This window comes from Pseudophryne corroboree (assembly GCF_028390025.1).
Source record: "Pseudophryne corroboree isolate aPseCor3 chromosome 3 unlocalized genomic scaffold, aPseCor3.hap2 SUPER_3_unloc_55, whole genome shotgun sequence".
Classification (NCBI taxonomy): domain Eukaryota; kingdom Metazoa; phylum Chordata; class Amphibia; order Anura; family Myobatrachidae; genus Pseudophryne; species Pseudophryne corroboree.
The window spans coordinates 769,981-795,747 of NW_026967547.1; the positions used below are offsets into that span (position 1 = coordinate 769,981).

At 46.5% G+C, this 25,767-nt stretch overlaps 1 protein-coding gene across 1 annotated transcript; it reads left to right on the forward strand.

Annotated features, from left to right (window-relative positions):
• Positions 1-642: 642 nt before the first annotated feature.
• LOC134984439 (zinc finger protein OZF-like) lies at positions 643-18,840 on the forward strand. The gene is made up of 4 exons (XM_063950018.1): positions 643-745; positions 10,546-10,641; positions 10,854-11,009; positions 16,412-18,840. The coding sequence occupies exons 1-4, from the start codon at positions 643-645 to the stop codon at positions 17,656-17,658; spliced, it is 1,602 nt and encodes a 533-aa protein (XP_063806088.1). The 3' UTR covers positions 17,659-18,840.
• Positions 18,841-25,767: the final 6,927 nt, after the last annotated feature.

Consider the following 25,767-nt stretch of genomic DNA (forward strand, 5'->3'; position numbering starts at 1 on the left):
CATTTACAACGGCCTTCTACAAGCGGAACGTCTTCTTCGCACTCTGCCTGTACTGATCCAATCGGACAATGTCACAGCAGTAGCATACATAAACCGCCAGGGCAGAACAAAAGGCAGAGCGGCGATGGCAGAAGCCACAAAGATTCTCCGCTGGGCGGAAAAGCATACAAGCGCTCTATCAGCGATATTCATTCCAGGAGTGGACAGCTGGGAAGCAGACTTCCTCAGCAGACACCATCTCCATCCAGGAGAGTGGGGCCTCCATCAAAAGGTCTTCACAGAAGTGACAAGTCTTTGGGGGGTTCCCCATATAGACATGATGGCGTCTCGTCTCAACTAGAAGCTTCAGAGGTATTGGTCCAGGGACCCTCAAGCAACAACAGTGGATGCACTGGTGACACCGTGGGTGTTTCAGTCGGTGTATGTATTCCCTCCACTTCCTCTCATTCCAAAAGTTCTAAAGATCTTGTGAAGAACAAAAGTTCGAGCAGTCCTCGTGGTCTCAGACTGGCCAAGAAGGATTTGGTACCCGGATCTTCGGGCATTACTCGTAGAAGATCCCTGGCCTCTTCCTCTCCGCGAGGACCTGTTGCAGCAAGGGCCGTGCGTGTATCATGACTTACAGCGGCTACGTTTGACGGCATGACGGTTGAACGCCTGATCCTAGCTCGCAAGGGTATTCCCAGCGAGGTTATTCCCACTCTTATTCAGGCCAGAAAAGGAGTTACGTCGAAACATTACCACCGTATTTGGAGAAAATATGTTTCTTGGTGTGAATCCAAGAAGGCTCCTCGGGGGAATTTCAGCAGGGGCGTTTTTTCCATTTTCTGCAAGCAGGTGTGGATGCGGGCCTAAAATTGGGCTCGATTTAAGGTTCAGATTTCAGCCTTATCGGTTTTCTTTCAAAAACAATTGGCCTCCCTTCCGGAAGTTCAGACTTTCGTGAAGGGTGTGTTACACATCCAACCTCCATTTGTGGCACCATGGGACCTTAATGTGGTGTTGCAGTTCCTTCAATCACATTGGTTTGAACCCCTAGGGAAGGTGGAGTTGAAATTCCTCACTTGGAAAGTGGTCATCCTGTTAGCCTTGGCATCCGCAAGGCGGGTGTCTGAGTTAGCGGCCTTGTCTCACAAGAGCCCTTATCTGATCTTTCATGAAGATAGAGCAGAGTTGAAAACTCGTCAACATTTTCTGCCGAAAGTGGTTTAATCTTTCCACATGAACCAACCGATTGTGGTGCCAGTGGCTACTGACTCTTTGGTTGAATCAAAGTCTCTGCATGTGGTCAGAGCTTTGAAAATTTATGTCGCCAGAACTGCTCCGATTAGGAAAACAGAGGCTCTGTTTGTCCTGTATGCTCCCAACAAGATTGGGTGTCCTGCTTCCAAGCAGACTATTGCACGCTGGATCTATAATACGATTCAGCAGGCTCATTCCAGGGCTGGATTGCTGTTACCAAAATCGGTGAAGGCCCACTCTACTAGGAAGGTGGGTTCGTCCTGGGCGGCTGCCCGGGGAGTCTCGGCATTGCAACTTTGCCGAGCTGCTACTTGGTCCGGGTCAAATACGTTGGCTAAGTTTTACAAGTTTGATACCTTGGCCGATGATGACCTCAAGTTTGGTCAATTGGTGCTGCAGAGTCGTCCGCACTTTCCCGCCCGGTTTTAGAGCTTTAGTATAACCCCATGGTTCTTTTGGTGACCCCAGCATCCTCTAGGATATATGAGAAAATAGGATTTTGATACCCACCCGTAAATCCTTTTCTCGTAGTCCGTAGAGGATGCTCGGCGCCTGTCCCAGTGCGTACTGTATCTGCGGTATTAGTTGTGGTTACACACTATTTGTGTTTCACTTATTTTCCTCGAAATGTCCGTCTCTCTGGGCACAGTTCCTATACTGAGTCTGCAGGAGGGATATAGAGGGAGGAGCCAGGCCACGCCCCTTAAAAGTCTTAAAGTGCCCATGTCTCCTGCGGATCCCGTCTATACCCCATGGTTATTTTGGTGACCTCAGCATCGTCTACAGACTAAGAGAAAAGGATTTACCGGTAGGTATCAAAATCCTATTTTCTCTAACGTCCTAGTGGATGCTGGGACTTCCTTAAGGACCATGGGGAATAGCGGCTCCGCAGGAGACTGGGCACAAAGTAAAAGCTTTAGGACTAGCTGGTGTGCACTGGCTCCTCCCCCTATGACCCTCCTCCAAGCCTCAGTTAAGATTTTGTGCCCGGCCGAGAAGGGTGCAATCTAGGTGGCTCTCCTGAGCTGCTTAGAAGTAAAAGTTTATTTAGGTTTTTTATTTTCAGTGAGTCCTGCTGGCAACAGGCTCACTGCATCGAGGGACTAAGGGGAGAAGAAGCAAACTCACCTGCGTGCAGAGTGGATTGGGCTTCTTAGGCTACTGGACATTAGCTCCAGAGGGACGATCACAGGTTCAGCCTGGATGGGTCCCGGAGCCGCGCCGCCGGCCCTCTTACAGAGCCAGAAGAACGAAGAGGTCCGGAGAAAGCGGCGGCAGAAGACGTTCCTGTCTTCAGGATATGGTAGCGCACAGCACCGCAGCTGTGCGCCATTGCTCTCAGCACACTTCACACTCCGGTCACTGAGGGTGCAGGGCGCTGGGGGGGGGAGCGCCCTGAGACGCAATAAAACCTGAAAAATACCTTATGTGGCAAAAGTAATACATCACATATAGTCCCTGGGCTATATGGATGTATTTAACCCCTGCCAGTTTTCCACAGAAAAAGCGGGAGAAAGGCCGCCGTGAAGGGGGCGGAGCCTATCTCCTCAGCACACAAGCGCCATTTTCCCTCACAGCTCCGCTGGAAGGACAGCTCCCTGACTCTCCCTGCAGTACACTACGGTAACAGGGTGAAAACAAGAGAGGGGGGGGCACTATTTGGCAAAACATAACAATATAAGCAGCTGTTAAGGGAGTAACACTTAGATAAGGTTATCCCTGTACATATATAGCGCTCTGGTGTGTGCTGGCAAATCTCCCTCTGTCTCCCCAAAGGGCTAGTGGGGTCCTGTCCTCTTTCAGAGCATTCCCTGTGTGTGTGCTGGGTGTCGGTACGATTGTGTCGACATGTATGAGGAGGAAAATGATGTGGAAGCAGAGCAATTGCCTGTGTTAGTGATGTCACCCCCTAGGGAGTCGACACCTGACTGGATGGTGGTGTTTAAAGAATTACGTGACAATGTCAGCACTTTGCAAAAAACTGTTGACGATATGAGACAGCCGGCAAATCAATTAGTGCCTGTCCAGGCGTCTCAGACATCGTCAGGGGCGCTAAAACGTCCACTACCTCAGGTGGTCGACACAGACCCGGACACGGATACTGAGTCCAGTGTCGACGGTGAGGAGACGAACGTAATGTCCAGTAGGGCCACACGTTACATGATCACGGCTATGAAGGAGGTGTTGAATATTTCTGACACTACAAGTACCACAAAAAGAGGTATTATGTGGGGTGTGAAAAAACTGCCGGTGGTTTTTCCTGAGTCAGATGAATTAAATGAGGTGTGTGATAAAGCGTGGGTTTCCCCCGATAAAAAACTGCTAATTTCTAATAAATTATTGGCACTATATCCTTTCCCGCCAGAGGTTAGGGCGCGTTGGGAAACACCTCCTAGGGTGGATAAAGCGCTCACACGCTTATCAAAACAAGTGGCGTTACCGTCTCCAGATACGGCCGCCCTCAAGGAACCAGCTGATAGAAGGCTGGAAAATATACTTAAAAGTATATACACACATACTGGTGTTATACTGCGACCAGCGATTGCCTCAGCCTGGATGTGTAGTGCTGGGGTGGCTTGGTCAGAATCCCTGACTGAAAATATTGATACCCTGGATAGGGACACTATATTATTAACCTTAGAGCATTTAAAGGATGCTTTACTATATATACGTGATGCACAGAGGGATATTTGCACCCTGGCCTCAAGAGTAAGTGCGATGTCCATTTCTGCCAGGAGAGCATTATGGACGCGACAGTGGTCAGGGGATGCGGATTCCAAACGACATATGGAAGTATTGCCGTATAAAGGGGAGGAGTTATTTGGGGTTGGTCTATCGGACCTGGTGGCCACAGCAACTGCTGGCAAATCCACCTTTTTACCTCATGTCACTTCTCAGCAGAAAAAGACACAGTCTTTTCAAAATCAGTCCTTTCGTTCCCATAAGGGCAAGCGTGCAAAAGTCCACTCCTTTTTGCCCAGGGGCAGAGGAAGAGGGAAGAAACTGCACCAGGCAGCCCCTTCCCAGGAGCAGAAGCCCGGCCCCGCTTCTACAAAAGCTTCAGCATGACGCTGGGGCTTTACAAGCGGACTCAGGCACGGTGGGGGCCCGTCTCAAAAATTTCAGCGCGCAGTGGGCTCACTCGCAAGTAGACCCCTGGATCCTGCAAATAGTATCTCAGGGGTACAAATTGGAATTCGAGACATCTCCCCCTCGCCGGTTTCTGAAGTCTGCTCTACCATCGTCTCCCTCCGACAGGGAGGCGGTTTTGGAAGCTATTCAAAAGCTGTATTCACAGCAGGTGATAATCAAGGTACCCCTCCTACAACAGGGAAAGGGGTATTATTCCACACTGTTTGTGGTACCGAAGCCGGACGGCTCGGTGAGACCAATTTTAAATTTAAAATCCCTGAACACTTACGTAAAAAGGTTCAAATTCAAGATGGAGTCACTCAGAGCAGTGATAGCGAACCTTGAGGAAGGGGACTATATGGTATCTCTGGACATCAAGGATGCTTATCTTCATGTTCCAATTTTCCCTTCTCATCAAGGGTACCTCAGGTTTGTGGTACAGGACTGTCATTATCAGTTTCAGACGCTGCCGTTTGGATTGTCCACGGCACCCCGGGTCTTTACCAAGGTAATGGCCCAGATGATGATTCTACTTCGAAAAGAAGGCGTCTCAATTATCCCGTACTTGGACGATCTCCTGATAAGGGCAAGATCAAGAGAACAGTTAGAGGTCGGAGTAGCACTATCTCAGGTAGTGCTACGTCAGCACGGGTGGATTCTAAATATCCCAAAATCACAGCTGATTCCAACAACACGTTTACTGTTCCTAGGAATGATTCTGGACACAGTCCAGAAAAAGGTGTTTCTCCCGGAAGAGAAGGCCAGGGAGTTATCCGAGTTAGTCCGGCACCTCCTAAAACCAGGCCATGTATCAGTGCATCAATGCACGAGAGTCCTGGGAAAAATGGTGGCTTCGTACGACGCGATTCCATTCGGAAGATTCCATGCAAGAACTTTTCAGTGGGATCTACTGGACAAATGGTCCGGATCGCATCTGCAGATGCATCAGCGGATAACCCTATCTCCAAGGACAAGGGTGTCTCTCCTGTGGTGGTTACAGAGTGCTCATCTTCTAGAGGGCCGCAGATTCGGCATTCAGGATTGGATGCTGGTGACCACGGATGCCAGCCTGACAGGCTGGGGAGCAGTCACACAGGGAAGAAATTTCCAGGGCTTGTGGTCAAGCATGGAAACGTCTCTTCACATAAATATCCTGGAACTAAGGGCCATTTACAATGCCCTGTGTCAGGCAAGGCCTCTGCTTCAGGGTCAACCGGTATTGATCCAGTCGGACAACATCACGGCTGTCGCCCACGTAAACAGACAGGGCGGCACAAGAAGCAGGAGGGCAATGGCAGAAGCTGCAAGGATTCTCCGCTGGGTGGAAAATCATGTGATAGCACTGTCAGCAGTGTTCATTCCGGGAGTGGACAACTGGGAAGCAGACTTTCTCAGCAGACACGACCTCCATCCGGGGGAGTGGGGGCTTCACCCAGAAGTCTTCCAAGTGATTGTAAACAGTTGGGAAGAACCAATGGTAGACATGATGGGGTCCCGTCTCAACAAAAAACTGGACAATTATTGTGCCAGGTCAAGGGACCCTCAGGCAATAGCGGTGGACGCTCTGGTAACACCGTGGGTGTACCAGTCGGTATACGTGTTCCCTCCTCTGCCTCTCATACCCAAGGTACTGAGAATTATAAGAAGGAGAGGAGTAAGAACTATACTCGTGGCTCCGGATTGGCCAAGAAGATCTTGGTACCCGGAACTGCAAGAGATGCTCACGGAGGAACCGTGGCCTCTACCTCTAAGAAAAGACCTGCTTCAGCAGGGTCCTTGTCTGTTCCAAGACTTACCGCGGCTGCGTTTGACGGCATGGCGGTTGAACGCCAGATCCTGAAGGAAAAAGGCATTCCAGATGAAGTTATCCCTACCCTGATCAAAGCCAGGAAGGATGTAACTGCAAAACATTATCACCGCATTTGGCGGAAGTATGTTGCGTGGTGTGAGGCCAAGAAGGCCCCTACGGAGGAATTTCAATTGGGTCGATTCCTACATTTCCTGCAAGCAGGACTGTCTATGGGCCTAAAATTGGGATCCATTAAGGTTCAGATTTCGGCCCTGTCGATCTTCTTCCAGAAAGAACTGGCTTCAGTTCCTGAAGTTCAGACGTTCGTCAAGGGGGTACTGCATATACAGCCTCCTTTTGTGCCTCCAGTGGCACCTTGGGATCTCAATGTAGTTTTGGGGTTCCTAAAATCACATTGGTTTGAGCCACTCACCACTGTGGACTTTAAATATCTCACATGGAAAGTGGTAATGCTGTTAGCCCTGGCTTCAGCCAGGCGGGTCTCAGAATTGGCGGCTTTATCTTATAAAAGCCCTTACCTAATTTTTCATTCAGACAGGGCAGAATTGAGGACTCGTCCTCAATTTCTACCTAAGGTGGTTTCAGCGTTTCACATGAACCAGCCTATTGTGGTGCCTGCGGCTACTAGGGACTTGGAGGACTCCAAGTTGCTGGACGTAGTCAGGGCCCTGAAAATATATGTTTCCAGGACGGCTGGAGTCAGAAAATCTGACTCGCTGTTTATCCTGTATGCACCCAACAAGTTGGGTGCTCCTGCGTCTAAGCAGACGATTGCTCGCTGGATTTGTAGTACAATTCAGCTTGCGCATTCTGTGGCAGGCCTGCCACAGCCAAAATCTGTTAAAGCCCATTCCACAAGGAAAGTGGGCTCATCTTGGGCGGCTGCCCGAGGGGTCTCGGCTTTACAACTTTGCCGAGCAGCTACTTGGTCAGGGGCAAACACGTTTGCTAAATTTTACAAATTCGATACCCTGGCTGAGGAGGACCTGGAGTTCTCTCATTCGGTGCTGCAGAGTCATCCGCACTCTCCCGCCCGTTTGGGAGCTTTGGTATAATCCCCATGGTCCTTAAGGAAGTCCCAGCATCCACTAGGACGTTAGAGAAAATAAGAATTTACTTACCGATAATTCTATTTCTCGTAGTCCGTAGTGGATGCTGGGCGCCCGTCCCAAGTGCGGATGGTCTGCAATACTTGTATATAGTTATTGTTACAAAAAAAATCGGGTTGTTTATAGTTGTGAGCCATCTTTTTAGAGGCTCCTAAGTTTATCATACTGTTAACTGGGTTCAGATCACAGGTTGTACGGTGTGATTGGTGTGGCTGGTATGAGTCTTACCCGGGATTCAAGATCCTTCCTTATTATGTACGCTCGTCCGGGCACAGTATCCTAACTGAGGCTTGGAGGAGGGTCATAGGGGGAGGAGCCAGTGCACACCAGCTAGTCCTAAAGCTTTTACTTTGTGCCCAGTCTCCTGCGGAGCCGCTATTCCCCATGGTCCTTAAGGAAGTCCCAGCATCCACTACGGACTACGAGAAATAGAATTATCGGTAAGTAAATTCTTATTTTTTCATCTACCACGTCACAGTCCTTTTGGCCTGCGAGGCCTAGAAAGAATAAGCCTTCGAAGACTGGACAGTTCTTCTGGAGGCCATCAGAAAATTGGTGGTGTCAGAGGTCATTGTTCCGGTCCCACTTCAGCAGTGGAACAAGGGTTATTATTTGAACCTTTTTGTGGTACCAAAACCGGATGGTTCAGTATGGCCTATTCTAAACTTTGAACCCTTATCCCAGGGAGTTCAAATTCAAAATAGAGTCTCTGAGAGCTGTCATTTCAGGACTGTCGGAGGGGGAGTTCCTGGTGTCCCTGGACATCAAGGATGCTTACCTCCACATTCCCATTTGGACGCCGCATCAAGCCTATCTCAGGTTTGCGCTGATGGATGATCATTATCGGTTCCAGGCGCTGCCGTTTGGCCTCTCCACAGCACCAAGGATCTGATGGCGGAGATGATGGTTCTCCTCCGCAAACAGGGGGTGAACATAATTCCATATCTGGACGATCTCCTAATCAAAGCGTTGTCCAGGGTGAGGTTGTTGCGTTCCATCGCGCTCACGACACAGCTGCTCAGGAAGCACGGTTGGATCCTCAACCTTCCAAAGTCTCATCTGGAGCTGACAAAGAGGCTGTCTTTCCTGGGAATGATCCTCGACACGGAAGTGCAGAGGGTATTTCTGCCGGTGGAGAAAGCGTTGGTGATTCAAGCAATGGTCCGGGAGGTCCTAAAGCCTACCCGGGTATCTGTTCATCAATGCATACGCCTTCTGGGGAAGATGGTTGCTGCCTACGAGGCTCTGCAGTACGGCAGGTTTCATGCTCGACCCTTTCAGCTGGACCTATTGGACCAGTGGTCGGGCTCTCACCTACACATGCACAAGAGGATGCGCCTGTCTCCGAAAGCCAGGATTTCACTCCTCTGGTGGCTGCAACTTCCGCACCTTCTGGAAGGGAGAAGGTTCGGAATTCAAGACTGGATCCTTTTAACCACAGATGCAAGTCTAAGAGGTTGGGGAGCAGTCGCTCTGGGGGAAACCTTTCAGGGACGATGGTCGGATCAAGAGTCACTTCTCCCAATAAACATCCTGGAACTCAGGGCCGTTTACAACACCCTTCTGCAAGCAGCACACCTTTTACAGGATCGGGCTGTTCAGGTGCAGTCGGACAATGTGACCACAGTGGCCTACATAAACCGACAAGGCGGAATGAAGAGCAGGGCTGCCATGTCAGAGGTGTCAAATCCCCACATAGACATGATGGCCTCACGCCTCAAAAAGAAGCTTCGGAGGTACTGTTCCAGGTCAAGAGACCGACAGGCAGTGGTGGTGGACGCACTGGTAATACCGTGGGTGTTTAAGTCAGTGTATGTTTTCCCTCCACTTCCTCTGACACCAAAGGTTCTTCAGTTCGTGAGAAGAACAAAGGTTCAGGCTATCCTCATTGCTCTGGACTGGCCAAGGAGGGCTTGGTACGCGGATCTGCTGGATCTTCTGCTGGAAGATCCACGGCCTTTACTTCTTCGGGTGGATCTGCTTCCGCAGGGGCCGTTCGCTTATCCAGACTTACCGCGGCTACGTTTGACTGCATGGCAGTTGAACGCCAGATCTTAGCTCGGAAAGGTATCCCGAGTGAGGTCATTCCTACCCTGATACAGGCCAGGAAGGGGGTAACGTCTAAACATTACCATCGCATTTGGAAGAAATATATTTCTTGGTGTGAGGCCAAGAAGTTTCCGGTGGTGGAGTTTTAGCTTGGACGTTTTCTCCTTTTTCCTGCAAGCAGGGCTGGATATGGGACTGAGCCTGGGCTCCATCAAGGTCCAGATCTCTGCTTTGTCCATCTTCTTCCAAAAACAATTGGCTGCTCTTCCTGAGGTTCAGACCTTTTTGAAAGGGGTTCTGCACATCCAGCATCTCTTTGTGGCCCCTACGGCTCCATGGGATCTTGATGTGGTGTTGCAGTTCCTGCAATCTGCTTGGTTTGAGCCTCTACAGGATGTGGACCTCAAGTTTCTCACATGGAAGGCGGTCACCTTGTTGGCCTTGGCTTCTGCACAACTTGTGTCGGAATTGGGGGCTTTATCTTGTAAAAGCCCCTATCTGATCTTCCATGAAGACAGGGCGGAACTTAGGACTCATCCACAGTTCCACCAAAGGTTCTGTCGGCTTTCCACATCAACCAACTTATTGTGGTGCCAGTGGCTACTGACTCAATTACTTCAAAGGCCTTGGATGTAGTGAGGACTTTGAAGATTTACGTGAAGAGGATGGCTCGTCATAGGAAAAGGGACTCTCTGTTTGTCTTCTATGATCCCAAAAAAATTTGATGTCCTGCTTCTAAGCAGTCGATTTCCTGCTGGATCAGGTTCACTATCCAGTATGCTTATTCCACGGCAGGATTGCCGTGTCCGAGATCTGTAAAGGCCCACTCTACTCATAAAGTGGGCTCTTCCTGGGCGGCTGCCCGGGGTGTCTCGGCGGTACAACTCTGCCGAGCAGCTACTTGGTCTGGGTCGAACACGTTTTGCCAAGTTTTACAAGTTCGATACTTTGGCCTCTGATGACCTCAAGTTTGGTCAAGCAGTGTTGCAGGAGCCTCCCCTCTCCCTCCCGTACTGGGAGCTTTGGTACATCCCCATGCTACTATTATGGACCCCAGCATCCTCTAGGACGTAAGAGAAAATAGGATTTTGGTTACCTACCGGTAAATCCTTTTCTCGTAGTCCGTAGAAGATGCTGGGCATTGGTTTTATGGTTCAGTGTTACCTGGTTCCTAGGTAAATTCTGCGTTGTTTATTATTTCAGCTGTTGCTGAAGTTGTTCCGGCATGTTGTCCGGATTATCCTGTTTGTGTGAGCTGGTATAAATCTCGCCGCTATCTGTGTAAAGCCTTCTCTCGAAGTATGTTGTCTCCTTGGGCACAGTTTCTAGACTGAGTCTGGTAGGAGGGGCATAGAGGGAGGAGCCAGCCCACACTCTTAAACTCGTAAAGTGTCAATGGCTCCTGGTGGACCCGTCTATACCCCTTAGTACTAATATGGACCCCAGCATCCTCTACGGACTACGAAAAAAGGATTTACCGGTAGGTAACCAAAATCCTATTTTTTAGGTAGAACATCTGTCTGATATTAAAACAGAAGATATAGAGGGAGAAGAAAAGACATATGTGACTGATATGAAGGAAGAAGATACAGAGGGAGAAGAAGAGACATATGTGAGGGGTGATCAGCAGTGTAAGGAGGAGGAGATCCCTACAGATATCAGCACAGGTGAGTAATAAACATTTATTACAGAAGTCACATATTCTCCTTGCTCAGTCACTACAGCAATCTCTTATCCTACACCCTCCTCCGCCATCAGCCCTGTTCTCTGTTGGGTGTTTCTAACACAAGGCTATCCATGACAAATATCACATGTAGAGAGTTATTACACACAACACTATAATGTTATTAAAAGTAACAAGCAGAAGTTTATTAGTGATTATATATAAATGTGTATATACGTATGTATATAATATAATTAGTATTGTTTTTTGTGGAGTGCCTAATTTATATGCATTTTGTTAGATGATGCAGGTATGAAATATTTCCTGCTATACAGTAGACCTGAGCTCACCAAATACAATTCGTATAAGATTCAGAAATAAAATGACATTTGAATCTAGAACTTCAAGTAAAACAGATTAAAAGCTTATCAAAGCTTGTTGTCACCCTTGCATGGGCGGGCTTGTTCTTATCCACTCCAATTCACTCTAAATCCAAATTGCGTGTCTTCCAACGCGTTTTGTCAATAGTGACTTCTTCAGGGGTGTTTTCGGTTAAAGGCTTTATCCTCAAATATCAATTGTGTAGACTTGAAATAATTGTGTAACCTTCAGACGGTAGTTGTGGACTTGTTCATGATGATCACATTCCTAATTACTTGTGAATAATAATTCCTGGTCTGTGCAGTTATGACTTTAGGGAATGTAATGGTCAGATCAAATATTGCTCAATCTAAGGTCTCCCAGTAGCCTTACTACATACATAAATGTGTCTTGCATTACTATTTTAACTAACAATAATAAGCAGTGGAGTTTTAGTTCATGTATTGCTCAGTGCATTTAAGCCTGCAGCCCCCGACAAGGGACCCCACTATACTGCAGGTCCTACTCGATTGCTCAAAATAATTACCATAAAAACATTACATGACACATCACATTAGTGTAAAACTTTAGGTTTGCTCTCCGCAGCGGAACATTTGCCGAAAGGCTCAGATTGGTTTTCAGATCATCAGCTGACGTGCCACCGCATCTCACGTGGCCCTCCAATTCACCAGATCTGGGACTGTGGGACTGTTTGGCTGGGTCCGGCATTGTACTGTTGGTGCAGTTCCTGATGCGTTTGTAATGATTGGTGGTTGCTAGGCGACCTAAATGCCTGTGGTCCCGATTTGTTATGATCTACTTTCGCCCACTGTTCCGCAGCTGAGATTCTTGGTGTCCATGCTTCTTCCACTGTAGATGGATACTACTCACTGTCTACAAGGGATCACCAACAAACAAATGCCGGTCTTGGCCAAAACCAATGGCTCCCTTATGCCAGTTGTATCACGTGCATGACCTATGGTGCCATCTGAAAAAGAAACAATATCTCAACAAATTTGCGTTGTATCAATACCTCAGACATTCACAATGATCATCCAGTTGTTTTAGTGTCACCATCTACACGCATGTGCACGTACCGTGTCGTTGTACTTATATATATTTTGGTAAAGCGGCACTCCTCAAGAAGACCTGAAGTTGATATTAAAGAATCACTAGCCGGTGCCCTCCAAACCAGGCTGCATCAGCTGGTGTAACGTAATGTAGAATCCATACAAGGAGGCACTCAGAATAAATAGACCAGGCAGGTTTAGTGTACCAACGTTTCAATGCTGTATTCGCGGCATTTTTGTTAGGGTGCAGAACACAAGAGACATACAACCACTCACCTAATATACCCGGTGGAACCGTCCATGTCGCCATACCTCGCGCGCTCCAGCACATCACAGTGACGTCATCTGACACACGCTACGTCTGGGGACACGGAGAGAACCTTGTCCACGTGACCAATAGTAACCAATGAGGACAAAAGTATCAAGTAACCTGCCAACAAAACAGTGTAACAACACCAATCAAATTCTATCCTCTTAGATATATATATCTTTCTCCGGCAGGGAGCACAGGTTATCCACAGGATAACATTGGGATATGATGACTTGACAGCGGATTTGCAACAAACTGTCAAAGCGTTCAGCCTCCCAGCATGCAACGGGCCTGTCCATATATCCCCGCCTCCTGGCTTAGGCAAATCAGCTTTTTGTTTGGTGTGGCAGGAGCCGGACCATGGTCAGAGGGCTGCTGTTTTTTAGCAGCCATAAGTTTTCTTATTTTATTTTTATATGAGTGATCTTTCTAAAAAGCATCTTATACACACCTCAGAATCGCTCCAACAACTCCCCGCCCAGTCGCGACAACGCTTATCCATGTGTACAGTGAGGCAGGCACAGGTTCTGGTGACCCTTCATGGGCTACTCTGCACAGACATTATCCAATGTAGCTGAGCAGTTTATACCAGCTCCTATACCAGTGATAGGTTTCCCTATTAACCCTTACATGCAACATTCATTCTGAGGTTTATACACCTAGGGAGTTGTCAGCCTCTCAAAAAAGCAGCCTGAAAGGCTGGTGGTAAGTAAATCACATAGACATGATACAACATCTTCACAGTCTACGCATGTTTTAGATGAGGATTCATTGGAGGATGAGGACTCATTGCACTTCAGAAGGTCTCAGCTCAGTGGACATACCTGAGCTAATTAGTGCTATATAAGCCATTCTATCCTTAGAAGAGGCAGCAGAGTCTGTGTTAAAAACTAAGGCAACTGTGTTTAAAAATCCCAAAACAGCTGATGGAAATTTTGGGTTACGCCCAGTAGGAAGTTAGAATTCCAAGAAATGGAATTCCAATTATGCCCGTCCAGCTGGGGATTGTTTAAAAAAAGAAAGAAAAGGGAGGTGGCTCCCAAAGTAGATTTGCAGGTCTTAGATTGGTGCGAAAATCTACATTACTTTTGTTTTCAACATCAATAAATGATGTCACGGGGGGTGAGGCCTGACTGGAAAGGCAGCAGGAAGCAGGATAAAGGAGCTCCTGCTTATATAGGTCCCTTCTACCTTTTACAGCTGTCCTACGGGCTCTTTCGGGCCCTTTCTTGCCCCTCTGTGTGGTAGGTTGCGGAGTCGGGGGGCCATTCATTTGGCTTTTGCAGGTTGTGGCCTACACCCGGATCCGAAGCTGCAGACTGAAGTTGTGCAGTGATCCCACCACAGCCTGGACCTCAGCGAGGCAGCGCTGCTACTCATCGAGGGCTGTGCGCCCTGTCCACTCTTGTGCCTAGCCGTGCTGTTGGAGTCGTCTTGAGAGGCTGACTGGGGATCAGCGGTGACTGCAGCGGGAGACACTGAGCGGAGCTGCTCTCCTGGCATCTGATGTGGCGCATACTATGGGGATTGGTGGCCTCAGCAGGGACGCGTCAGGTATGTCAGCTCACCCGCCCGCAGCTTGCCTTCTCCTACTGTCTGGCCGTTGAAGCCCTGAGTCGTAGCAGCAGGGAATACACGGAACGCTTGCCTGTCATCACTCCAACAATGTCCCAGCATCTGCCCCTCTCCTCCTAACCCATGGTGCTACGGGGGAATCTGGTGGAGCTGAGAATTATAGAGGACATAGAATGTATAGAGCGTTGAGTAACAGGACCATCTACAGTGTCTTAAGACATCTTCAGCCATTACAGCTGGGCTGTGCGTCTGACAAGAAGAAGCATATGATGTTGTAGTGGTCTTAGAAGGACCACCTGAATTCGAGGTACCAAAGAGATGGAAAGTTGGTGCCGATTTGGTAACTTTTTAACCTTTTTTGGAGGCATGATAAGCCGGCAACAAAGAGACTTCTCAGAGATAGGAAAATACAAATGATCTATAAATAAAAGGATCAGTAGTGCGCTGTCAGGATGTTACTTCAAGATGAATCCGTTCAAAAGTAAACCTGATGTAATGCAACTCAAATAACACAGTAATGACCGAGAAATTCCACTAGAGGTCAGCGTGATCACAGACGTGAAGTACTCAGCACAGAGACACACAAATGGCAAAATATATTCAGTGGATAAATCCACAAAATAATATACAGTGAGGTTGCAATCAGAGTATAATGAGCTGTACTCAGATGATACTTGTTACTGGGCTCTGCATGTAGACTGAGAGGAAGTAGATTATAGTGGTACCATATAAATAGAAAGTAGTTTCAATTCAGGACACATTTATTTTAAACCTTATTTAAGGCAGAAGACAAAGCATGCGATGGCCGGGCACCAGGATACAAAATGGCAGCCACCTCACTTTCCAATATCACCACCGGGCTCCGGTGACTGAGGGCAGCCCGTTCTGTCCCCAGCAGTAGCGGAATCTGCGCACCCGTGTGAGCGGGAGAGCAAGTGATCCCGACTGAGCGAAAAGCGCCTCCAAGTCAGGTGTCAGGAGCGTACAGGAAAACTTGGGCACACTTGGCCCCAGAATACAGCCCGTGGCTTCAGTGGCGTCACTAGGCTGCGGCAGTGAACGGTGGCCGGAGGGAGCGGCTTTAGGGCAGTAGGAGTGGTGGACTTAATAGATTGGGTCTTGGTCCCAGCGGCGGCTGAGAGCTATCAGGTAGGTTAGATAAGAAGCCACTTAGTGAGGAGATCTCCAGAAAGCACGTCTGGATGACCTCTCCCCTCTTCTTTATTATTTTATATACTAACGGGTGACAGGTGTGGTACATCCCTCCAAAGGCAGATCCAATCTCTTTCTCATCAGACTCTGCTGTCTTCCCTGCACTCTCACTCAGATCTTCACTGCTGCCAGTAGCACACGTATGAGAAGCAGAAGTATGGCGGCAGCTGTATAGATTGTGATATGTAATTCTCTGTATCATACTTACCGTGCACACATCATCCTTATTACTACTGAGAATATAGAGGTAATACACTGATTATGGGGGTGTAACAGTGTATTGTAACCTAGCAGATGATGATGATGATTGCAGTGTATTATATGGTGTATTGCATGTAAAGTACCTTGTTCCACACCTACTCTGCTGTAGCAATATACCTTATATAAGGGTGAGTAACACATGTACAGCCTTACCAGCGTATGAGCACACACATAAAGGAATACTACCTTACCAATGCTTCCAGGAGTAACGTTAGCAGACATTTCACTGATCCATCAGCTCATATGACTGATGTTATTGTTCATCTAGAATCTCCAATTCATACGATATGTTCCCCATCCATTGTTTTACATTGGTGCTGACATAGGACTTGTCGAGTGACTACATCTCCATTTATACTTCATGGTTTGTTACCAGTACAAGAGAGAGAGATATCTAAGTCTTATTATAATGTTAAATTTGTTATTGTGAGTGTTCTCAGGAGGGTGGACACAATGATAGTCTGAGACACAATATTATAAAGCCTTCATTAAAAGTTATGTTTTATTATACACACACATTTACAATTAAGTGTCCCAGAGAGTCGTCTTCTATTGTTTACAAGATTAATATTGTTACAGAAAATGTCACATTTCCATAATGTATTTTATTTCCAGCAGATGGACACACAAGCAGGAATATCTCAGAAGGACATCTAATGTTATCCCCGGATTGTGACATAAAAGATAATGACAGTAGACAGGATTCTCCAGGAGCTAACCGCATTACGCCAATTATACATCCAGCTCTATCAGCTGATCCCTGTGATTCTGGGAAATGTTCTCCTGATCACTCTGATATTGGTGCATCTGTTACAGCTCTGACAGTAGATACAGTGTTTCCCTGTTCTGTAGATGCCAAATGTTTTACACAGAACACAAAGCATATTAATCCACAGACATGTAAGGCAGGTGAGAGGCCACTGATATGTTCTGAGTGTGGGAAATGTTTTAAATACAAATCAGATCTTGTTGTACATCAGAGGAGTCATACAGGTGAGAAGCCATTTCCATGTTCTGAGTGTGGGAAATGTTTTGCACGGAAATCAGATCTTGTTATACATAAGAGAAGTCACACAGGTGTGAAGCCATTTTCTTGCTCTGAGTGTGGGAAATGTTTTGCATGGAAATCACATCTTGTTACACATCAGCAAATTTACACAGGTGAGAATCTGTTTTCTTGCTCTGAGTGTACGAAATGTTTTACACGGAAATCAGTTCTTATTACACATCAGCGAAGTCACACTGGTGAGAAGCCATTTCCATGTTCTGAGTGTGGGAAATGTTTTGCATACAAATCAAATCTTACTAAACATGAAAGAAGTCACACAGGTGAGAAGCCATTTCCATGTTCTGAGTGTGGGAAATGTTGTACACAGAAATCAGATCTTGTTAAACATCAGAGAAGTCACACAGGTGAGAAGCCATTTCCATGTTCTGAGTGTGGGAAATGTTTTACACAGAAATCAGATCTTGTTAGACATCAGAGAAATCACACAGGTGAGAAGCAATTTTCTTGCTCTGAGTGTGGGAAATGTTGTGTAAGTAAATCACAACTTGTTACACATCAGAGAAGTCACACAGGTGTGAAGCCATTTTCTTGCTCTGAGTGTGGGAAATGTTTTACACAGAAATCACAACTTGTTACGCATCAGAGAAGTCACACAGGTGAGAAACCATTTCCATGTTTTGAGTGTGGGAAATATTTTGCACGGAAATCAGTTCTTTTTATACATCATAGAAGTCACACAGGTGAGAAACCATTTCCATGTTTTGAGTGTGGAAAATGTTTTGCACGGAAATCAGCTCTTGTTACACATCAGAGAAGTCACACAAGTGAGAGGCCATTTCCATACTCTGAGAAATAAGCTTTTGTTCCACACAATAGACTTAATTCAGGTGAGAAACCATTTTAATCTTCTGGAGTATACTTATCATTGCCATGTAATGTTCCTCAAGATTCTGTCCTATCTCTTAGGCTTTTGCAATATACATACAACAGGTCCTTCTGATAGAAGCTCACCAACAAAGGGCAGGGCTACAGCTCAGCTTTGCAAACCAACCAGACTTAAGCTTGGGGGTTCAGAGTAACAAAATGCTGATCATGTGCGGAATCTTGGGGATAAATTTACTAAGATGGGAGTTCTATTTTAGATGGGATGTTGCCAATAGCAACCAATCAGATTTCAGGTATTATCTTCTAGAAGGTGCTAGATAAATGAGAAGTAAAATCTGATTGGTTGCCATGGGCAACATCCCATCTTAAATAGAACTCCCATCTTAGTAAATTTACCTCTTGGTGTCCTGGATGGTGGAGTGACACTTGGGGGGTATTCAACTGTTTGAAAAGTCAGGTGTTTGTTTTTTCCTATCTACTAGACTGGAAAAAACACCCCCAACCGACTTTTCAAACAATTGACTTCCACGCTTACACATCAGGTATCAGCCACAATCAGATCCTCATCTGAGGAACATAGCCAGACTCCAGCACTTATTTCCCTCAGAAGATCTACCTACAGTCATACATGCACTTGTATCATCACGCATAGACTACTGCAATGTCCTCTACCTGGGTCTCCCAGCAAAAGAATTGCACCACTTGTAGCTTGTACAGAATGCAGCAGCCAGGCTGTTACCTAACCACACGTTCCTGCCACATAACATCCATTCTCTGCTCCCTGCACCGGCTGCCTGTAAGATGGTGACTATTACATAATCTCACTGACTCTCCCAGCCCTACATGACCAGGGTCCATGTACCAGAAGCAGCGCCCTGTTTGGTTTCATCTGCAGATGAAGGACTGTAACCAGCAGTATCAATTCCCCAAGCAGCACTGAGGTGTCAGGGGAGACAGGGTAGGCGGCACCTTTGCAGTAGTGGGGGCTGCTGGAGCAGGGTCTACATAGGTAATATTGTCTCCAAGCAGCGCTGAGGTGTCAGGGGAGACAGGGCGGATGGCTGCAGTGCGGTACCAGGAGCTGCTGGAAGAAGTGTCTATGTGGGTAATCATGTCCCCAAGAAGCGGTAAGGTGTGAGAGCGGGTGGCAGTAGTGGGGGGGGGCGACGGGACAGGAGGGGGAGGCGGGGCGTGTGCCAGTAGTAGGGGGAGATAGGGCAGGTGGCAGTAGTGGGGGGAGATGGGGCGGGTGGCAGTACGGGGGATGGGGTGTGTGGCAGTAGTGGGGGGAGATTGGGCAGGTGGAAGTAGTGGGGGGAGATGGGGCGGGTGGCAGTACAGGGAGATGTGGTGTGTGGCGGTAGTGGGGGGAAACGAGGCAGGTGGCAGTAGTGGGGGAGACGGGGCAGTGCTGGTGGGAGATGGCATTTGGCTGCAGTGCGGTCCAGGGGCTGCTGGAGACAGTGTCTATGTGGGTAATCATGTCCCAAAAACGCCCTAAGGTGTCAGGGAGACAGCGGGTGGCAGTAGAGGGGGAGACGGCAAGTGACAGTAGTGGGGGGATACAGGGAGGATGGCAGTAATGGGGCGAGACGGGGTAGTGGCAGTAGTGTGGGAAGATGGGGCAGTGGAAGTAGTAGGAAGAGACAGGGAAGGTGGCAGTAGTGGGGGCAGGCGGCAGTGGGAGGAGACAGGGCGAGTGGCAGTAGTAGAGGGAGACAGGGCGGATGGCAGTAGTGGGGGGAGACAGGGCAGATGGCCGCAGTACAGTACCAGAGGCTGCTGGAGGCAGTAATGAGGTGTATGGGTCCCGCTCAGAACCAGTTGATAATTAGACCTAATGATGATTATGCTTCCTTATGTCTAATTAATCCCTTGTATGTGTTACTGTTATTTGCTGTGTCAGCCTTTATGTGTGTTCTGTGTAATAATCCTGAAAGTAGTGCTGCCGATCTCATATCATTTGTAGTAACTTGGAAAAGATGAGATATGAGGTGCACTCTGGAAGCTTATAGGGGGTTAATCAGAGATGATCGCAGATGTGACATCTCACAGCCCCCACGAAATGGTCCTGGCCCGCCCGTGTTCACCCCTCAGGGATGTGATCGCAATGTGTGTGTCCGCACGGCCGCTGCGCATGTATATATTGCCACCACCAGCAAACTGCTGCGGGCCGCTATTGCGGTTGGGTCTGAATGACCCCCATAGGCTGTTGTGCAGAGTAAAGTATTTTTTAAGTTTAAAATATAGAGAAAAATCTGCGTATTAAAGATATGAAATGAAGTTGTTTAAAAACAAAAGATTTCCGTTGAGTCTTTTTATGTGTCTGTGTATTATCTTATTATCAGATAATTGTCGCTATGGTGACAGAAACAATTTCCTGTTAATGTGTCACTTGTAGTGTTACTTTTGTGTCCACATAATATCAGTGTTGCTGTGTATAAATACCCCGTCTGGTGTGTAAAGGTGGGTACACACGCTGCCATTGTGACTGTGCGATTTCCCTTGCACTGGCCGGAGCCCAGAACCACCAATAGTGACTATGTACTTGTGATTGTGGCTATGTGCGATTGTGACAGCTCATGTGAATAGTGGGGTGTATATAGATATCTTATTGTTTTAAATAAATGATGTCTGTTCAAAGGTTCAGTTTTTTTGTTGTTTTTACTTGTAGGTGAATTAGGGTTGTTGTATTGTCGAAGTCAAAAATATTACATACACACCACATGCAAACACCAAACCGAGTGGCCTCTGCGTGTGCGTAGTCACCATGCGTACACATCCACGCACGCTACGTACACTGGTTCACGTATTGACACGTAGTATGAGTATATACGGTAGCATACGCAATCGCACAGAAAAGCCACAAAGACATATTCAATATTCTATTTATATAGTGCATAATTTACACATAGTCTCCACACACATTTCCAGCAAGTTACATATACTCAAAGGGTAGAATAACAGAGTCATTCAGGATGTGAGGGGATGGAGTAAGGTTAGGACTTAGTGCTTGGTATCCAGATGTGCAATATCTTGAGACCTATATTCTGGTTGCTATTTGCAGTATATAGCATGTTTCTGCACATATATAAGGATAGAACAGCAGTTATTCAGGGTTACAGGATGTGAGGGGATGGAGTAAGGTTAGGACTTAGTGCTTGGTATCCAGATGTGCAGTATCTTGAGATCTACATTCCGGTTGCTATTTGCAGTTTATAGCATGTTTCTGCACATATATAAGGATAGAACAGCAGAGTTATTCAGGGTTACAGGATGTGAGGGGATGGAGTAAGGCTAGGAATTAGTGTTTGGTAACCAGAAGTGCAATATCTTGAGACCTATATTCTGGTTGCTATTTGCAGTTTATAGCATGTTTCTGCACATATATAAGGATAGAACAGCAGAGTTATTCAGGGTTACAGGATGTGAGGGGATGGAGTAAGGTTAGGACTTAGTGTTTGGTAACCAGAAGTGCAATATCTTGAGACCTATATTCTGGTTGCTATGTGCAGTATATAGCATGTTTCTGCACATATATAAGGATAGAACAGCAGAGTTATTCAGGGTTACAGGATGTGAGGGGATGGAGTAAGGTTAGGACTTAGTGTTTGGTAACCAGAAGTGCAATATCTTGAGACCTATATTCTGGTTGCTATTTGCAGTATATAGCATGTTTCTGCACATATATAAGGATAGAACAGCAGAGTTATTCAGGGTTACAGGATGTGAGGGGATGGAGTAAGGTTAGGACTTAGTGTTTGGTAACCAGAAGTGCAATATCTTGAGACCTATATTCTGGTTGCTATTTGCAGTATATAGCATGTTTCTGCACATATATAAGGATAGAACAGCAGAGTTATTCAGGGATACAGGATGTGAGGGGATGGAGTAAGGTTAGGACTTAGTGTTTGGTATACAGAAGTGCAATATCTTGAGACCTATATTCTGGTTGCTATGTGCAGTTTATAGCATGTTTCTGCACATATATAAGGATAGAACATCAGAGTTATTCAGGGTTACAGGATGTGAGGGGATGGAGTAAGGTTAGGACTTAGTGTTTGGTATCCAGAAGTGCAATATCTTGAGACCTATATTCTGGTTGCTATTTGCAGTTTATAGCATGTTTCTGCACATATATAAGGATAGAACAGCAGAGTTATTCAGGGTTACAGGATGTGAGGGGATGGAGTAAGGTTAGGACTTAGTGTTTGGTATCCAGAAGTGCAATATCTTGAGACCTATATTCTGGTTGCTATGTGCAGTTTATAGCATGTTTCTGCACATATATAAGGATAGAACAGCAGAGTTATTCAGGGTTACAGGATGTGAGGGGATGGAGTAAGGTTAGGACTTAGTGTTTGGTATCCAGAAGTGCAATATCTTGAGACCTATATTCTGGTTGCTATGTGCAGTTTATAGCATGTTTCTGCACATATATAAGGATAGAACAGCAGAGTTATTCAGGGTTACAGGATGTGAGGGGATGGAGTAAGGTTAGGACTTAGTGTTTGGTAACCAGAAGTGCAATATCTTGAGACCTATATTCTGGTTGCTATTTGCAGTTTATAGCATGTTTCTGCACATATATAAGGATAGAACAGCAGAGTTATTCAGGGTTACAGGATGTGAGGGGATGGAGTAAGGTTAGGACTTAGTGTTTGGTAACCAGAAGTGCAATATCTTGAGACCTATATTCTGGTTGCTATGTGCAGTTTATAGCATGTTTCTGCACATATATAAGGATAGAACAGCAGAGTTATTCAGGGTTACAGGATGTGAGGGGATGGAGTAAGGTTAGGGCTTAGTGTTTGGTATCCAGAAGTGCAATATCTTGAGACCTATATTCTGGTTGCTATTTGCAGTTTATAGCATGTTTCTGCACATATATAAGGATAGAACAGCAGAGTTATTCAGGGTTACAGGATGTGAGGGGATGGAGTAAGGTAGTGTTTGATATCCAGAAGTGCAATATCTTGAGACCTATATTCTGGTTGCTATTTGCAGTTTATAGCATGTTTCTGCACATATATAAGGATAGAACAGCAGAGTTATTCAGGATTACAGGATGTGAGGGGATGGAGTAAGGTTAGGACTTAGTGTTTGGTATCCAGAAGTGCAATATCTTGAGACCTATATTCTGGTTGCTATGTGCAGTTTATAGCATGTTTCTGCACATATATAAGGATAGAACAGCAGAGTTATTCAGGGTTACAGGATGTGAGGGGATGGAGTAAGGTTAGGACTTAGTGTTTGGTATACAGAAGTGCAATATCTTGAGACCTATATTCCGGTTGCTATGTGCAGTATATAGCATGTTTCTGCACATATATAAGGATAGAACAGCAGAGTTATTCAGGGTTACAGGATGTGAGGGGATGGAGTAAGGTTAGGACTTAGTGCTTGGTATCCAGAAGTGCAATATCTTGAGACCTATATTCTGGTTGCTATGTGCAGTTTATAGCATGTTTCTGCACATATATAAGGATAGAACAGCAGAGTTATTCAGGGTTACAGGATGTGAGGGGATGGAGTAAGGTTAGGACTTAGTGCTTGGTATCCAGAAGTGCAATATCTTGAGACCTATATTCTGGTTGCTATGTGCAGTTTATAGCATGTTTCTGCACATATATAAGGATAGAACAGCAGAGTTATTCAGGGTTACAGGATGTGAGGGGATGGAGTAAGGTTAGGACTTAGTGTTTGGTAACCAGAAGTGCAATATCTTGAGACCTATATTCTGGTTGCTATTTGCAGTTTATAGCATGTTTCTGCACATATATAAGGATAGAACAGCAGAGTTATTCAGGGTTACAGGATGTGAGGGGATGGAGTAAGGTTAGGACTTAGTGCTTGGTATACAGAAGTGTAATATCTTGAGACCTATATTCTGGTTGCTATGTGCAGTTTATAGCATGTTTCTGCACATATATAAGGATAGAACAGCAGAGTTATTCAGGGTTACAGGATGTGAGGGGATGGAGTAAGGTTAGGACTTAGTGCTTGGTAACCAGAAGTGTAATATCTTGAGACCTATATTCTGGTTGCTATGTGCAGTTTATAGCATGTTTCTGCACATATATAAGTATAGAACAGCAGAGTAATTCAGGGTTACAGGATGTGAGGGGATGGAGTAAGGTTAGGAATAAGTGTTTGGTAACCAGAAGTGCAATATCTTGAGACCTATATTCTGGTTGCTATTTGCAGTATATAGCATGTTTCTGCACATATATAAGGATAGAACAGCAGAGTTATTCAGGGATACAGGATGTGAGGGGATGGAGTAAGGTTAGGACTTAGTGTTTGGTAACCAGAAGTGCAATATCTTGAGACCTATATTCTGGTTGCTATGTGCAGTATATAGCATGTTTCTGCACATATATAAGGATAGAACAGCAGAGTTATTCAGGGTTACAGGATGTGAGGGGATGGAGAAAGGTTAGGACTTAGTGTTTGGTATCCAGAAGTGCAATATCTTGATGTTAGGCGCCGAGGGTCCGCTCGTCAGTGCGGCCGGCGCCTAGCAACGGGGACGCCACTGTCGGATCGTGTTCCCCGTTGCTGGGTCTAAGTTTATATCTTCACTGGTTTCCTGGCTGTGTAGCATGCAGCTGCACGGCATGTTGTAATTATCACTCATCTGTTTTCCTGGCCATGCAGCTTGTCAGCTGCAGGGCATTGAATCCAATCAGCCTCCAAACAGCTGATTGGAAGACTCTCTGTTAAAAGCACTCCCAGGACTCCTCACAGACGCCGGTGATAGCTTCCTGTTTGCCTGATTCTGCTGCAGAGAGAGTTCCCAGTCCCGGTCTGTTGTTTGTTCCTGTTCTCAGTGATCCTGTACTCGGAAGTTACCATCTGTTCCTGGAGTCTGATCGAGCACCTTTAACATCTGGTGGCATTCGTGAGTCGCGGCGCAGCCGTGTGTTGCGGCTTGTCCGCTACTATTTATTATTGTGTTTATTTTGAGTTCTGGAGCTTTGCGGAGGATTCCGCTTCCACAAGATCCACTCTGGTGTCCAGCGGTGCCGGATAGGAGTGTCGGATCCGTGGATCTTTGGTTGTCCTTTTCCCTGGCGGCTAGTCCGCACATACCTTTTGATTTAGTTTAGTTAGCTTGTAACCCCTGGCCTGGTTGCTTAGTCAGAGGGCCCCTTGTTATCACCCTGTCTCGGACTTCCCCTTGTCTCCCATTAAGACCTGCGGGGGCATCGGGGTTGGGCAGACATAATCCGCCCTTCGAACGCGGCTGCCATGGGCTCAAGCAACCATAGTCTCGCAGGGGATTTCTGATAACACGGGCGAGACAACGGAGTTAGGGCGCCAGGGGTTACTAGGCTCTCCAGCTCCCACAACCTGTATTTCATTCCTGTACTCAGATCTCTGCCATAAGATCTTCTCCAGTCTGGAGTACAGGAATCGTAACATTATCACCGGCCGACAAAAGAAAAAATTTTCAACAGGAGTTAATTTTTTCACTTATCCAGTTGGGAGAATTTTGTCGGCCTCATGAATCCCACCGGTGTTGGGCCAAATCCTGGCCAGTTTTTGGTTAGTCAGATTCAGGAACTTACCCAGATGGTTCAGGATCTGTCCCTCCGGGTAAGCTCACAGGAAGATCTGTTACGGACTTCCCCGAGGGTCATCCCTGAACCAAAAATGCATCTGCCTGACCGTTTTTCTGGGGATAGAAAACAGTTTTTTAATTTTAAAGAGTCTTGTAAACTGTATTTTCGTTTAAGACCAGTTTCCTCAGGTACGGAGGCTCAGCGGGTTGGAATTATAATTTCTCTGCTTCAGGGGGATCCTCAGACTTGGGCTTTTGGTTTAAAGACAGACGATCCGGCCTTATCGTCTGTAGACGCCTTTTTGAAATCTTTAGGGCTATTGTATGACGACCCTGATAGAGAGGCATCCGCAGAAAGTCAGTTGCGTGCTCTAAGACAGGGTAGGAATCATGCAGAGAATTATTGTACAGAGTTTCGCCGTTGGTCGAACGACTGTGGCTGGAATGATCCTGCCCTGCGCAGTCAGTTTCGCCTCGGCTTATCTGAATCTATAAAAGACAGCCTCCTTCAGT